This window comes from Mustela putorius, unplaced genomic scaffold (genome assembly GCF_011764305.1).
Source record: "Mustela putorius furo isolate JIRA1106 unplaced genomic scaffold, ASM1176430v1.1 tig00000275_pilon_pilon_pilon, whole genome shotgun sequence".
In the NCBI taxonomy this organism is placed as follows: domain Eukaryota; kingdom Metazoa; phylum Chordata; class Mammalia; order Carnivora; family Mustelidae; genus Mustela; species Mustela putorius.
This window is the reverse complement of record NW_025421341.1, coordinates 22,866,522-22,880,501: the sequence shown is the minus strand read 5'-3', so window position 1 is coordinate 22,880,501 and position 13,980 is coordinate 22,866,522. Positions and strand designations below refer to the sequence as shown.

General features: G+C 49.0%; 1 protein-coding gene across 1 annotated transcript; it reads right to left on the bottom strand.

Moving 5' to 3' along the window:
• Positions 1-8,063: 8,063 nt before the first annotated feature.
• Positions 8,064-10,580, bottom strand: CDK5R2 (cyclin dependent kinase 5 regulatory subunit 2). Its single transcript, XM_004762932.3, has one exon. It carries the CDS (start codon positions 10,373-10,375, stop codon positions 9,263-9,265), a length of 1,113 nt encoding a protein of 370 aa, XP_004762989.2. The 5' UTR covers positions 10,376-10,580; the 3' UTR covers positions 8,064-9,262.
• Positions 10,581-13,980: the final 3,400 nt, after the last annotated feature.

Genomic DNA, 13,980 nt, shown 5'->3' with positions numbered 1-13,980 from the left:
ATTGTCAGGCCTGTTGAGCCACAACACATCTGAAATCCTTGTTTCCATCTGATAGATGAGAAAACCAAAGTCAGAGAGGTTGAATAACTTAAATTAATGATCAAATAGGGACTCAAACCTCTGATTCGCAGAATTTTATTCTGTGCATCACATCACACTGCCTTTACATGTTAGGGGAGAGTGGGGAAGGAGGAGTAGCAAAGGAAAAAATTCAGCCACTCCATCCTTCGTTGTCAAACTGCACATGCCCAGGACCATGTTGGCCAACATGCCTCAGAACAGGCAATTTGAATAATTATTTTGATTAAGGCTTTATCAACTTCCAAAAAATTATTTGAGATGACTTACTATATAGCAATATACACAAAATGGAATGTTCAGTTTTAAAAGACAATAAAAAAGCAGTTGGTGAAATATGAGAAATATTCCCCTAAGTCAAGAACAAGGCAAATAAATCTGTTTTACCCCTTCTAACCTTACCCCTGCCACTGCTGGACATTCTGCTAAAGGTCCTAGTCAATGCAATAAGACAAGAAAAGATATATTTTGTATGCAAATCTTGGAAAGGAAGATATTAAAATGTCCTTGTTTGCAGATGGTATGGCTGCCAACAGATCCAAATGAACATGAAACTAATGAAACTTATATATCCAGTAACATATAAGATTAACATACAAAAACATATGGTTATCCTATAACTCTATGAAAATAAGGGAAATGATTGGGAATACTAGATTTACAACAGCAATAAAAGATATGTTCCTAGAAAACCTAATGAAAAACATGGAAACATCTAAATGAGGAAAACGACTAAGCTCCACTAAGGAATATAAAAGAAGACCTGAATGAAAGGAACACTTAGCCTGTTCCTGGATAGAATGACTCAATATTGCAAAATGCTAAATCTGTCCAAGTTGGTCTCCAAGAGTAATACAGTCCCTGACAGGCTTGGTTCTAAATTCTTCTGGACTATGCTTAAGAACAGCCTGGACAATTTTAGCACAAGAACAATGAGCATACAGCAAAGCTGCAGTTATTAAAGATGTGGTTTGGCATAGAATAGCTAGGTAGATCAACAGAACTGAGTAGAGCTTTGAAACAGACCCATGTACATGTGGGAATTTCATAAAAGATAAAGCTCGCATTCACTATAGGGAAAAGAAAACTGTTCAAAGGTTGGCATAACTCATTACTCATTTGAGAAAACACAGTTCATAACTCTACTTCTAGCCACATATAGAAATAAATTCCAAAATAGATTAAAGAGTGAAAGTATACTTGTATACTTGCTGACAACCAGAGACAAACATGGAAACTGTCACTATTTCACATTTATTGAGACCTGACTTAATGCCAGGCCCTGTGTTAGTTTTCATTGTTTAAAGAAAGGATGTGAATAAGTTCATGTGAAGAGAAAAAGTTCCCCTAAGTTCATTATTTGAATAAGGGATAATGGGTCTTCTATGGCGTTTATGCCAAAGATAGAGGAGTGTTCTTTAAAGAGCCTTCGAGGGATCCTTGTTAAGAGTGTGTATGCGTATCCATGCTCTGTGTGTGTTCATTCACCAAATGGGCTGCCTGTGTGCCCACAGTGCTAGATAGGTACCTAATTTTACTTGTCCAGCATAGGACATTCTTAAATTCTCAGGATTTGGAAAGAGTTTGAGGAGAGGGAAGGGAGTGAAGAGACTCTGGAGATGTGTGAGAGAGGTGGGGGTAGGGCTGCTCAGCCACTGCCCAGCCTCACTTTTTCCCTTCCTTCCATCCTCCATCCTTTCCTCCCTCCTCCCTCCCTTCCTTCCCTCCTTCCTCCTACCCTCCCCCCTTCCCTCCCTTATTTCTCTATTCCTCTTTTTCTTCCTTCATGATTTTCCTTCCTTTTTAAGGGAATAATAATAATATTCATTGAAACAAACTAGGAAACTTAGAAAAATACTAAGAAGACAGTAAAACTGATCATTTAAAAATCCCACCACTTAGGGAGAGCAACACTAATATTTCAGTAAACATCTTAAAAGTGTCTACTGCTGCACACATGCACACATTCAGACACACACACGCAGAATCATTCTGTGCAGATCTATTGGCTCCCTACTGTGTGCCCAGCATTATGCTAGGTACAGAGAATCTAGCAGTGAACAAGACAGACATTTTATTGGGAGGATACAAAATAAATAAGCAACAAAAAATAATTGGGGGGACAAATGCTGTGAAGAAAATAAATCAGGGGTAGGAGGGAAGGTGACTATGGGGCAGGCTGAGATGAATTCATCAAGAAGAGGTGGCTATTAAGCCAAGATCTGAATGACATGAAGAGGGCAGCTATTTAAAGCTTTCTCTCTCTCTCTCTCCCTCTTACACAAATAGAACTATATTATATTGTTTTTAACCAGATATTTTCACTTTATGGTGGTCATTTTTCATGTCAACAAATATAGATTGATGTGTCATTTTTAATGGCCCATAATATCCCAACAAATATCGATTTATTGCAATTTACTTAATCTCTTACTGTTACATCCAATTTTTTTTATTATTATAGACAATGTTACAATAAACACCCTTATGTCCTTTTCCACTTATTATCTTAGGGCAAATTTCTGGAAATGTGAAGCTGGGTCAAAGGGCACTCTGCCTTTCACATTTTGATCCCTAGCCAAGCAGCTCTCCGAAAAGACTGAACTAATACATATATATACATATATATGTGTGTGTGTGTGTGTGTGTGTGTGTGTGTATAATCTCCCAGTATGAGAAAGTGCACATCTCCTCTTTTTTTTAAAAGGATTTTTATGTATTTATTTGAGAGAGAGAGAGTACAAGGTGGGGAGGGTCAGAAGAAGAAGCAGACTCCCCACTGAGCAGGGAGCCCAGTGTGGGACTAAGTCCCAGGACTCAAGGATCATGACCTGAGCCGAAGCAGTCACTCAACCAACTGAGCTTCCCAGGCTTCCACATCTCATGTTCTTATTATGGTTGGCATTTTCCATTTCTATAATCTTTGTTAATATAAGACAAGGAATCTCCCATTACTCTTTTGACTTGAATTTCCTGGTCAATGGCGAAGTCTCTTTCTATGCATTTATTAATTAGTTACATTTTTGACATGAATGACATCTACATAGTTTCGATTAATTTTCTACTGAAAATAAATTTTGCTGCAAATATGTTCTCTCAGCTTGCCATTTGTCTTTTAATTTTATTTGCGGTTGCTCTTTCTCTATTTCTCCAACATTCAAAAGCTGAAATGGAGATGAATCAATGAATCAGATTCATGGAGATGAATCAGATGAATCAATCTTTTCCTTCAAGGTTTATGCCAAAAGAAATGTTCAGCACCCAACCCAAGATGCACTATTAATAATACTAACAAATAATTCTTGTTTTCTCTAAATATTTTTATTTAATATTTGACTATTACCATATATTAACTACTACTTTCTAATTATGCAAACAACATACTAATACATTTTTATTATAAAAATTAAATGCCACAGATAAGGTGAATGTCCTCTGGACAAAATCAATCCCAGTTCTTCCAGAAGTCATTTATTAAGAGTGATGTATATCTTTCTCAACTTCTATTACACACACATACACACACACAAATTAAGGTTTAGTTTTGTTTTGCTTTGCATAAATTATATTGTACTATACATATTGTTATGCAACTTTCAATGATACTATATGTTTTGTAGATCTTTCCTCAGTACATCTAGTCTAATTCATTCTTTTTAACTGAATAATATAGTATTCAGTAATTTGGCTGTATCAAAGCTTATTTAACCCCTAACATACTGGTGAATATTTATGTCATTCTAATTTATCTCTATCCAAACAATAACACAATAAAAATATCTTTATCATATCTTTATGTGCGCATATTCAAGTATTTCTCCAAGGTCAATACTAGAAATCAGAATTCATGAATACAAAGGTATGAATCTAAATTTTTAGTAGGTACTTTTAAACTGTCTCCTTTTCTTTGGGGGTCCTGGGTGGCTCAGTCAGTTAAGCGTCTGTCTTTGGCTTGGGTCATGATCCCAGAGTCCTAGGATGGAGTCCTGTCCTGGGATCGAGTCCAGCATCAGGCACCTTGCTCAGTGCGGAGCCTGATTCTCCCTCCGGCAGCCCTCCTCCCCTGCCAGTTGTGCTCTCTTTCTCTAGAATCAATAAATAAAATCTTCAAAAACAAAAAGAAAGAAAGAAAGAAAGAAATTGTCTCCTCTTCTAAGGATTTTATAGCTTTTTTCTTTACATTGAAAAACAACAATCTGGAATTTATTTTGGTGATAAAGAATGAGGAATAATTGACCTTTTTTCTTCATATGAATGACTACCCAGTTGTACAAAATCATGTGCTGACTAATCCATATTTCCTAATGGATTTGAAATGGTGCCTTTACCATATATTAAATTCCTATGTATGCCAGAGTTTAGCTTTGTAATATCTATTCTGTTGTCTATACCTAAGTCAGTGCCATATATGTTAACTACCTTAGTTCTATAATACATTTAAGTATCTGGTAGGGCAAACCCTCCATCATTACTCTTCTTTCTTATGCGTTACTTGATATTCTATGTTTTTCTGAGATCACATGTAATTTTTTAAAGGAGTAAAATGTTGAGGGGCACCTGGGTGGCTCAGCGGATTAAGGACTCTGCCCTCGGCTCAGGTCATGATCCCAGGGTTCTGGGATTGAGCCCCACATCGGGCTCTCTGCTCAATAGGGAGCCTGCTTCCTCCTCTCTCTCTGCCTGCCTCTCTGCCTACTTGTGATCTCTGTCAAATAAATAAATAAAATCTTTTAAAAAAAAAAAGGAGTAAAATGTTGAAAGATTAATGGAATGGATGATAAGCCCTCTTTCCTTTTAGGTAGTCATATATAAAAATGCACACAGAGAAACTAATTTTATGATTTATGGACTAGAAGCTAAATATCAATCACAGTGGACTATGACCATGGGGTATAAAGAAATGGGGTAGGGGAATTTTAAGAAAAGGGAATAACTACTGTAGGCAATATCTCTAAATAGAAATAGACATTAGGAGCAGCTAACTACTAAAGAAATAGTGGGAAAAATCCAGGCGAGGGGGGAACCCTTGAAAATTCAAGCTAGATTGGGGGAATTTTAATCCAGATACTAAGAGGTTAAACCTAAGATAGAGGAAAGAAAAAAAAATAGGGGTGGGGGTTGCTGGAGTAAAAGTTAGCCACCCAGCCTGTAAGTGCAACAGAGAGACTGAGTCCAAATCTCAACAATGTATTAAACTAAGTTCAACTAAAGTGTTGAATCCTGAGACTATCCCTATTTTCCTATTTCGCACCCAATTTTTCATCACCGAACTGAAACAATTTTTCTACCCCGCATTTATGTGCTGTCTTAGGGTCACTGACAGCAAATTTTGTTTAACCATGTATAAAGGAATCAGGAGCACCACTTAAAGTGGAGCTATGAAGATAGTCAGCCCTCCATACCTAGCTGTCACCTGTCTTGGTCATGGTGGCGTGGCCAGAGGGGTTGCTGTGGCAGCCTCTGTTGTCAAAATCTTCCAGAGATGCGCATCTGGGGGCCTAAGGCAGAGTCCCCATAGGCTGAGGCCATAGATGTCCCCTTAGATATTGCCAGATGCACTGTTTGCTGGGTACTCTGTCTGGCAGGCAAAGCAGTTACTATGACAACCAACGCCCCCACGCCCAAGTCTGCTATTTTTTTTCATTTCTCCTTTCCCATTAAATACCAAGGTATTCCAGGGACAGGAAAGCATAGCTCTCCGGACAGAATGTCCTCTGCTCCAGGAAGAGGGGCAGAGAAGTAGGCAGTGGCGATGTGTACATGTTATGTCTGAAGGAGCCTTCATCAGTATAAATGTATATGTACCTGCTTTCTGGGTTAAAATGTATGTCTTTGGTTGTATCCACGAAACAAATTGTCAGATCACTGTTTAACCACACATTCGCTTTCCTGCTTCCCTCCCCTCTCTGTTGCTCCAGTGCTGGGAGAGTCACTCCAGTAGTCCTTTGCCAGGGGGAAGTGCTGAGTCATGGCTCCAGCTGGGTTTCTGTATTCTGTTCTCCATCTCCATTCTTTCCTCAGTCGACCCCTCACCCAGGTTGGGCTCTTTCTAGAGCTCTGAGCCCTCTTCACCACTACCCTCCTCAGCCTGGACTCACTTTCCTGAGGTTCACTTCTGGGCAGTAAAGAGAAGGCACCTTCCTCTGTTTCTGCCCTTTCTCCTTTCTCACCTTGCCTTCTGAGAAGACTGAGCCTTTCTCCATGTGACCACCCCTCCCTTAGAAAACCGGAGTCTGAACAGGTTTGACCCAGCAGGCTACTTATTCCATGTATTCCTCCTCCATGCTGATCCTTCTCCAGTCCTTTACCCCCTAATCGGATTGTGGCAGTGTTCATGCTTTGGGGCATGGCAAGGAAAGTGAGATTTATTTTGACACCACGCACTGAGACTTTTTTCTCATTCTAAGTCTCCAAGTGCCAGACCCCACAGGTTCTTTGTGTGTGTGTGTGTGTGTGTGTGTGTGTGTGTGTGTGTAGGAAAGGGAGGATATTGTGTCTATGGATTCAGGGGCAGTACCTAGTGATCCCACCAAGAGCAGGACGTTTGGGGGTCTCGGTAGGCTCTCTGGTTTCTCTTTCCCACCCACCTTAGACTCTTCTAATGCAGAAGTTCTAATAAAGGAGTCTTGTTAACTAGTTCCAAATAAGGCAGCCTAGGATTGTTTCCTCCGCTAGAGTGGGGAGAGTGGAAAGGTGGCCCCGCCCGCTCAGTCTGGTTACTATGGCGACAGCCGCGGGGTGACCCAAGTGCTCCTCCCTCCCTCCTCCCAAACCCAGAAAGATGACGGCACCGCGCTGACTGCGCCAAATTCCAGCCAATGGGTGGCTGCTCCCGCCTTCCCTTCCGCCAACTCTCCCCTTCCTTCCCTCCCTCCCCCCGGAATTCGATTCACAAATCTGGGCTCGGGATTTCCGGCTCCAGGCCGGGTGCAAGGGCGCTGGGCCGAGATCGGGGTAGAGTCGCGGTCTGTCCTGTTAGGAGGGCAAATGGAAGCCGGTATTCTTGGGTTCTCGGGCCAGACTCCTGTAATTCACCACCAGAAGAGATCACAACCTACTTTCAAATTATTCGGAAAATCTAGTTGAAGCTGAGCCTGCAACTCCTCCTGCCCCTACAAGCCCCACCCTGCCCACAGCGCGCCAGTCAGCACCACGGACAGCGATCCAGTACCTAGTCTCCCGCCCCTCGCGGGGTTCTGACTCCTCATCCTCGAGGTCTGGCTGCAACTAGGGACGCCAGAGACGCCAGCACTCTGCTGGAGCCAGGCCTCATGGGCCAATGAAACTGAATGGGGGCGCTTAGCCACGTGGCTAAGAAGGCATCGGGACAGGAGTCTCAGGCTAAAGAGCTTAGTTCTCTTCTTTCAACCCCTAAGAAAGGCACCTGTCTCCCAGGCTGTCTGTGTCCTAGCCTCCCTGGGGATAAAGGGCCAGGCCTGAACCTTAAGCAGGGTTGGACTTCCCAAGGCTATCCTGGGTAGGCGGGTGACTAAAATGGCCTTGAAACAACCAAGGGAATTGGAGGAGGGGTGTGGAGCTGAGTGTGTGTGTGTCAGGCCCCACCTGAGAGTGGTGAGCACAGACTTGGTCAGGCCTCACTAGACTCTAGACAGTATATATAGCAGGGAGAGATGGAGGAAGAGAAAAGCAGCTACCGTAACTAGCTAGTTCTACCTCAACGGTCTACTTTGTAAAGGGTATAACTTTTGCTGTCTTCATTATTCAATCCCTAAATGGCCTGGGCATTAATGAAGAGTTAGGTGAGACAAGATGGATTCAGCTTTATCATCAGGCCTCAACCTTTGGCTACTAAAGTCTCTGTAAAATGGAAGCCAATGTGAGGGCGGGATACGGAAAGAGTAGCAGTTCTCAGGGACCCATCCTCCCCAGTAGACCCGTGGGGGTCCTCCTGCCCTGTGACTGTTTCACTCCTGATCCCACTCCCTCCCTCCCGGGGCCCAAAGAAAGGCCGGCGCAAAACCATCTGCAGGCGCTTCCAGCGCTTTATAGTTCTCTCCGGGACAGACGGACAGACAGACAGTGCAGCCCGCGCCGTCGGCCCGCATCATTGGCACCTTGGACACGGCACCAGGCCCAACCCAGTCCCTGGTACCTTCCCGGGAAGATTCCGGTCCGGCCTCAAATCAGCACCTCAGACAGCTCCCGGCCCAACACCCACCCTCCCCCCTCCCTCTGGAAACAACCAAATAAATTAAAAGGGGAGGAACAAAAACACCCAAAGATACGGAAGAGGGGTACCCCTCCCCCAGAGTAAGAAGAGTTTCTGTCTCCTCCCGCCCTTCCGCTGAGGCGCCGTCGCCGCCGGGATGGCCTCCTAGGTTGATTTTGCTCCCAAACCTCGGCCTCCTGAAGCCGGCATCTCCCTCCCCCCCCCAACTCCCGGCATGCAACACGTTGGAAAAGGTAGGGACAGGAGGTGGGGGTGGGGCGAAGGACCATCCTGGTTGTTGTCTGGGCTCCTGGGGCTGCAGTTTCTCCCCGCACCGAAGTCAGTCCAAATCAAGAATTGATATTCCCTTTGGTCTGGGAAAGGGGATATGGGGTGCTCAGTAGGGGGAAGAAATGCAAGCTGACATAGGCGGGGGGGTGGGGGTGAGCAGACAGGAGGGAAGATGGTGACACATGTCAGAAGCAAGGAAAAGAGAACGAGAAGGGGAGATGGGGACACGGGTGCAGAAAGAGAAAGGGGAAAGGGGGGCAATGATAGTCGGATAGGGGGTAAGCTGGAGACGGAAATACACACCAAGGGTACGGAAAATGGAAAGGCAGAGAGGGAGATGTGAAGGCAGACAGGAGGAAAGATGAAGATACAGGAAGGAGGCGAGCAAACGGTCAAAATCGAGGGAGATGGATTTACAGACACACACGGAAGGGAAGGAGGAGACCCGGGTAGAATTGGAGAGATGGGGGCACAGGCAGACAGAAAGGGTGAGGTTGGGGGTCCCCCTCCCGCGCTCATCCCCCACCCCCACCCTGTGCCCAGCAAATCCAGAGCCGCGGCCTCTGGCGTCCTGGCCTCCACCTTCCCCTGCGGGACAGGGGCGGCTCCTCCTCCGGCCACGGCACGGAGCGGCGGTAACAGCGGCGGCGGCTTGATGGTCCCGGGGGCTCCGAGTGCGTGTCAGGGGCTGGGGCGGGGTGCGGGCGCGGCCCTTGGGAATCCCTAGCGGTCCAGGTTCATAGTCCAGTGCTTGGCTCCGGTCGCGCAGCTGTCCCTGGCGGCCGAGGAGGAGGCGGGGGCCGCGGGCGCCCCCCCGCTGGGTGGACCCCCGACGCCCGCGGCGGCCTCGCCCTCGTTCTTGAGGTCTTGAAAGACCTGCGTGAAGAAGTGGGGGTCGGCGTTGAGCCGCAGCATCTGGGGGCTGAGCCGCTGGATGAGGCGCAGGCAGCGTTGCCAGAAGCGCTCCTTGTCGGGCTCCACGAGGAAGGGCTTGAGCGGGTATGAGATCTCGTTGCCCATGTAGGAGTAGGCGAGGTAGAGGCAGGTGAGGAAGGCGGCCTGCAGCTCGGCTGCCGACGCCAGCTCATCCCCGCGCAGCGACTCGCGGCACAGCAGGTACACGAACACCAGGTTGGCGGGCGTAATGAAGGCCTGGTCTTGCCAGCCCTGCAGCAGCAGCGAGCGGTCCACTCCGCGGAACCAGCCCACCAGCTCGCCCGGGCTCAGCTCCTTGAGGCGGTAGCAGCGTCGGCACACGAAATCGCCCAGGCAGCGCAGCAGCTCGCCGGTGGACGCCTGCACGATGACCCGCCGCGGCGAGCCGCCAGGCACCGGCGGCGCCGCTTGAGGGGCTGGGGGTGGCGGCGGCGGCGGCTTTCCCCCGCCCGAACCCGGCGGCGGGGCGGCCGCGCTGCCCCCCGACGGCGGCTCGCAGGTGGCGGCGGCCGCCGGCACGGTGGGCACCGGCACCGCCAGTGGCTTGTTGGCGCCGCCGCCGTCTGGGGGGTCCCGGCCCTTGCGGAGAAGGTTCTCGCGGTTGCGTTGCTGGACCAGGGGGTCGGGGCCAGTGGACGCCGGCTTGGGCGTCACCTTCTTGCTGCCTTTCTTCTTCTTGGCGGACGCGGCCACCAGGCGCTTCCAGGTAAGCGCGGAGATGAGCACTGACGGCCGCTTGAGTCGGCTCTCGCCTTTGCCGCCCTTGCCTGCTGGCGGCGCCCCGTAGCCCCCCAGAGCCTCGTCCCCCGCGGGCGGCGCTTTCTTCTTCTCTTCGGGCAGCCCGCCGGGCCTCCGGCCCTTGGCCGAAGAGGCGGGGGAAAGAGACAGCACCGTGCCCATCCTGCAGAGCGGGGCCGGCGCCCGGGCCCCGGTGGGAACCGCGGGCGGCGCCGCTGTCGCCGCCGCCTCTGCTGCAGCCCCCGGAGACCCGGCGGTGGGGGGCCTAGCCCCGGCCCGGGCGCGGGAACGGGCAGGGGAAGGTGGTTGCTTGGCTGCTCCGCGGCGGTTGCTCGGAGTCTGAGCTGCGCCAGCTGCAGCGTCAGCCCCACCCCTTGGACCCCGTCTTTAGCCGCGCCGCGCCCCGCCTCACGCAGCCAATCCTCACTCGAGTTGCCCTTCTGACCGGCAGCTCCTCTGGCCAATAGAAGCTCGCATACCAATCTCAAGTCCCGCCCTACCCCCCACCCTCTGTCTCCGGTCCTTTCCCTTCCCCAGAAAGGGGAAAGGGGGAGGAGGTGGCCCTGGTTCCAAGGGCCTCCTCAGGGTCAGAGCTGGGGAAAGGGGTCTGCCGGCTCCCACTCCCCCTCACATCGCCCCTCCCTCGCCCCCGCAAATCCCAAGGCCCTGGGTCAGCTTGTTTTGATGTATTGGATGGCGGTGGCAGAGAAGCGATGGGAACAGCCTCTCCCCCTTTTTGATTATGTGCTGGGGGCAGCGTGGGCAGTGAGTGCTTCCCCAGGGCGCCCCACGACCTGCGGGGTCGAACTACTCTGGGCTTTTCCAATATGGCCACAGGTGGATTACAATCTCTTAGCTCTCCTCTCCTCCCTTCCTTCCATGAGGCCACCATGATGGGCTTGTGGGGGAGTTCAGTAGGTGTGTTCTTGCTCTACCTGTGATGGGGTCCCTGTGGGGCGCGGACCTACCTGCAGATCACAAGTCCCCTCCTTGGGGGCCTTTGCTTTGGGGGCGGTCAGACCCTCAGCTAGATGCCCCAGTTTGCCGTTTGCTGACCTGGTTCTCTGTAGCTCGGTGTGTAGGGGGACACCATAGTCTCTGGTCCCTGGGTGACTCCTCTCCTGCTCTTCTTCCCCACCAACACACCCTGATCTCACACTTGGATGAGTGATGAATGATTAGTTCCTGGAGAAGTGCTGGAAATTGGATGGGTTGGTCTCCTGAGACTCAGACAGAGCCTGGTCTCCTGAGGAGGCAGGACCTCCTGGGCAGAGGGAGGCCCAAGAGGGTTGACCCAACCTCGAGCTTAACCCTGGTCCAGGTTGAAGTGAGCTTTCATTGTTAAATTCTTCCTGCCATTCAGGTCCCAACTGTCTGGACCCCCCACTGCAAGATACTAGGCTGGGTCCTGCCCATTTCTCTGTTCCCCCCTCAGCACCCACAAGGCCTTTGTCCTCTGGGCCTTACCTGCAGGTCCCGAGCCCACCTGGTTCTGGAGCTGTTCTACGAACCTTACAGGACAGTGTCCACCTTTCTCCAGGCTTGCTCCCTGTAGCTCCCCAACATGAAATTCTTCCAACTTTTTAAGTGGGCCTTGGAGGTGGGTATGATGGGGAGAGAAACCTGGGCTATGTATTCAGCAAAACCCTCAGAATTATCCTTGGAGTCACTTCTGTCTTCGTAGACCACCAAAATGACTTCCAGAGACCACTGCTGTCAGTCTGTGTGTATGCGCATGTGTGGGTGTGGCTTCATCCATATAGGCTGTTCCAGAATTCCCTTAGGCTGCAGCTGCTGCCACCAGAGGCACCTGCTTTTCTCAGCTCTCCCACAGCCCCTGCTCACTCACACCTTCCTGGAGGCTTATGGTCTGGTTGTCTCTATTCCCTATCTCTTTACCACCCTACACACGCAGACTTGTACCTCCTTCCTGACTCAGCACCCAATGTGCCCTTCTCAGCAAGGTGTCTCCTGGTCCCTTGAGATCTGATCATTACTCCCCTCCTTGAAGCCTGACCTAACCTATACAACCTCTCCTTCTCCCCCTAGTTGCAAAAAAACAAAAACAAAAACAAAAAATGGTTTCCTCTTTTCAGCTCCTGTAATTGGTCCTACTTCCTCCTACAAGGCCTTCTGAGTCAGCCTTTATCTGACACCCAAGGAACAGTAGGCTCACCGGTAGTTAAGGACAGGTTGCACAGAGACTGAGTTGCCCTAGCAGAAACCTGTGGGTCTGAATGGCACATGGGTCCTCCCAGCTCTAGTCCCAGGAGTCCCTCACTGACGTAAGGCCTATTACTGGTGTCATGTAGGATAAGATCTTCTATCTGTACAACACCCACAGATGCGACCACCATGATACCCCGACTCCAGGCTCAGTTGTGACCTTCTAGTGTTCCCTGGGTCAGAACAAAGAATTCTCTTTCCTACTTCAGGATCCCCCAAACAGGCCCTGCCCCCACCAAGGACTTAAAAGGTCTTACTCCCCTTCTCAATCTTCATCTCGTCCCACGTCAGACCTTCTCTCTGGTTCACATTTTCCACCCTTCTACCTCGGTTATCTTTCTTGAATCTCTGAGCTCCTACCACTGGGCCAGTACCCTTCCTCAAACCACTACCTCGCCTCCTTCCACCCAACTCTTGAAAATCCACCTCCTCCAAGAAGCCTATTTGGACTGATGGCAAGGGACCCAGTGCTCTTCCTGACATCAGTCTTTCTAATCTCTTTTCCCAACAGCAGCTGCTGTATGACAACTTGTTCACAGGCTGGGCTGAGTCCTGAGTCAAAGATGTGCGAAATGAATATGGATGGAATTTTTAAAGGAAGCAGACAAAATAGTCAAAACAGATCCATAAAAAAAAATAACAACATTTCTGTTATTAAAAAAGAACACAAACATTAGGAGGGGAGAGGGGGATTCTTTTTCTACAGGCTGGAGGCCAAGGGAAATAAGAAAGACTCCAGGGAGAAGGTAGGCTTTACAGAAGGGCAGCGCCTCCCCACCACATTGCAGGTGTACTTTTCCAGTCGGGTTATGTTTATGTCTATATTCTGTGATTGATTCAATTATCTGTATTAGGATCTGTAAGTCACTTCTCATCCGTCCATTTCTTTCTTTTTTTTTTTTTAAGATTTTATTTATTTGACACACAGAGAGACACACTGAGAACAGGGAGGAATACAAGCAGGGGGAGTGGGAGAGGGAAGCCGCTTCCCACTGAGTAGGGAGCCTGATGTGGGGCTCGATACCAGGACCCTGAGATCATGACCTGAGCCGAAAGCAGATGCTGAACTACTGACCCACCCAGGCACCCCTCATCCGTCCATTTCTCATGGATGTGTGTGCTTCTCTGGGCCAGGGCTGGCTGTATCAGCCTCCCCTTAGTTGAGATCTCCCCGCACCCCACCGAGGCCAGGCTCCTTGTCTGTCTCCATCACTTGGTAGGTTACCTATCTGGACAGTGCCCTGTCCAGATAGATGGTTATTCCTGAAGGCCCTTTAAGGCAAGAACTATAGGCGTAGGTCAAGAATTGAAAGGCTTGGATCAGGGTATTAGCCTATGTAGGAACACAGCCTTATCATTGAAGATTACCACCAACTCCACCTTAGAGATGAGCCCTTCACTGACCCATCCTGGGAAGATGAGCCCCATCTTTTAGGGAACATCTCCAGGTAATGCTGCTCAGACTCCTCTGCCCTTTGGCTATTTTTCTCTCCTTCTCTGAGAGGCCAATAGTCTAGGAAGCAGGAGGTAGGGGTTCCAGT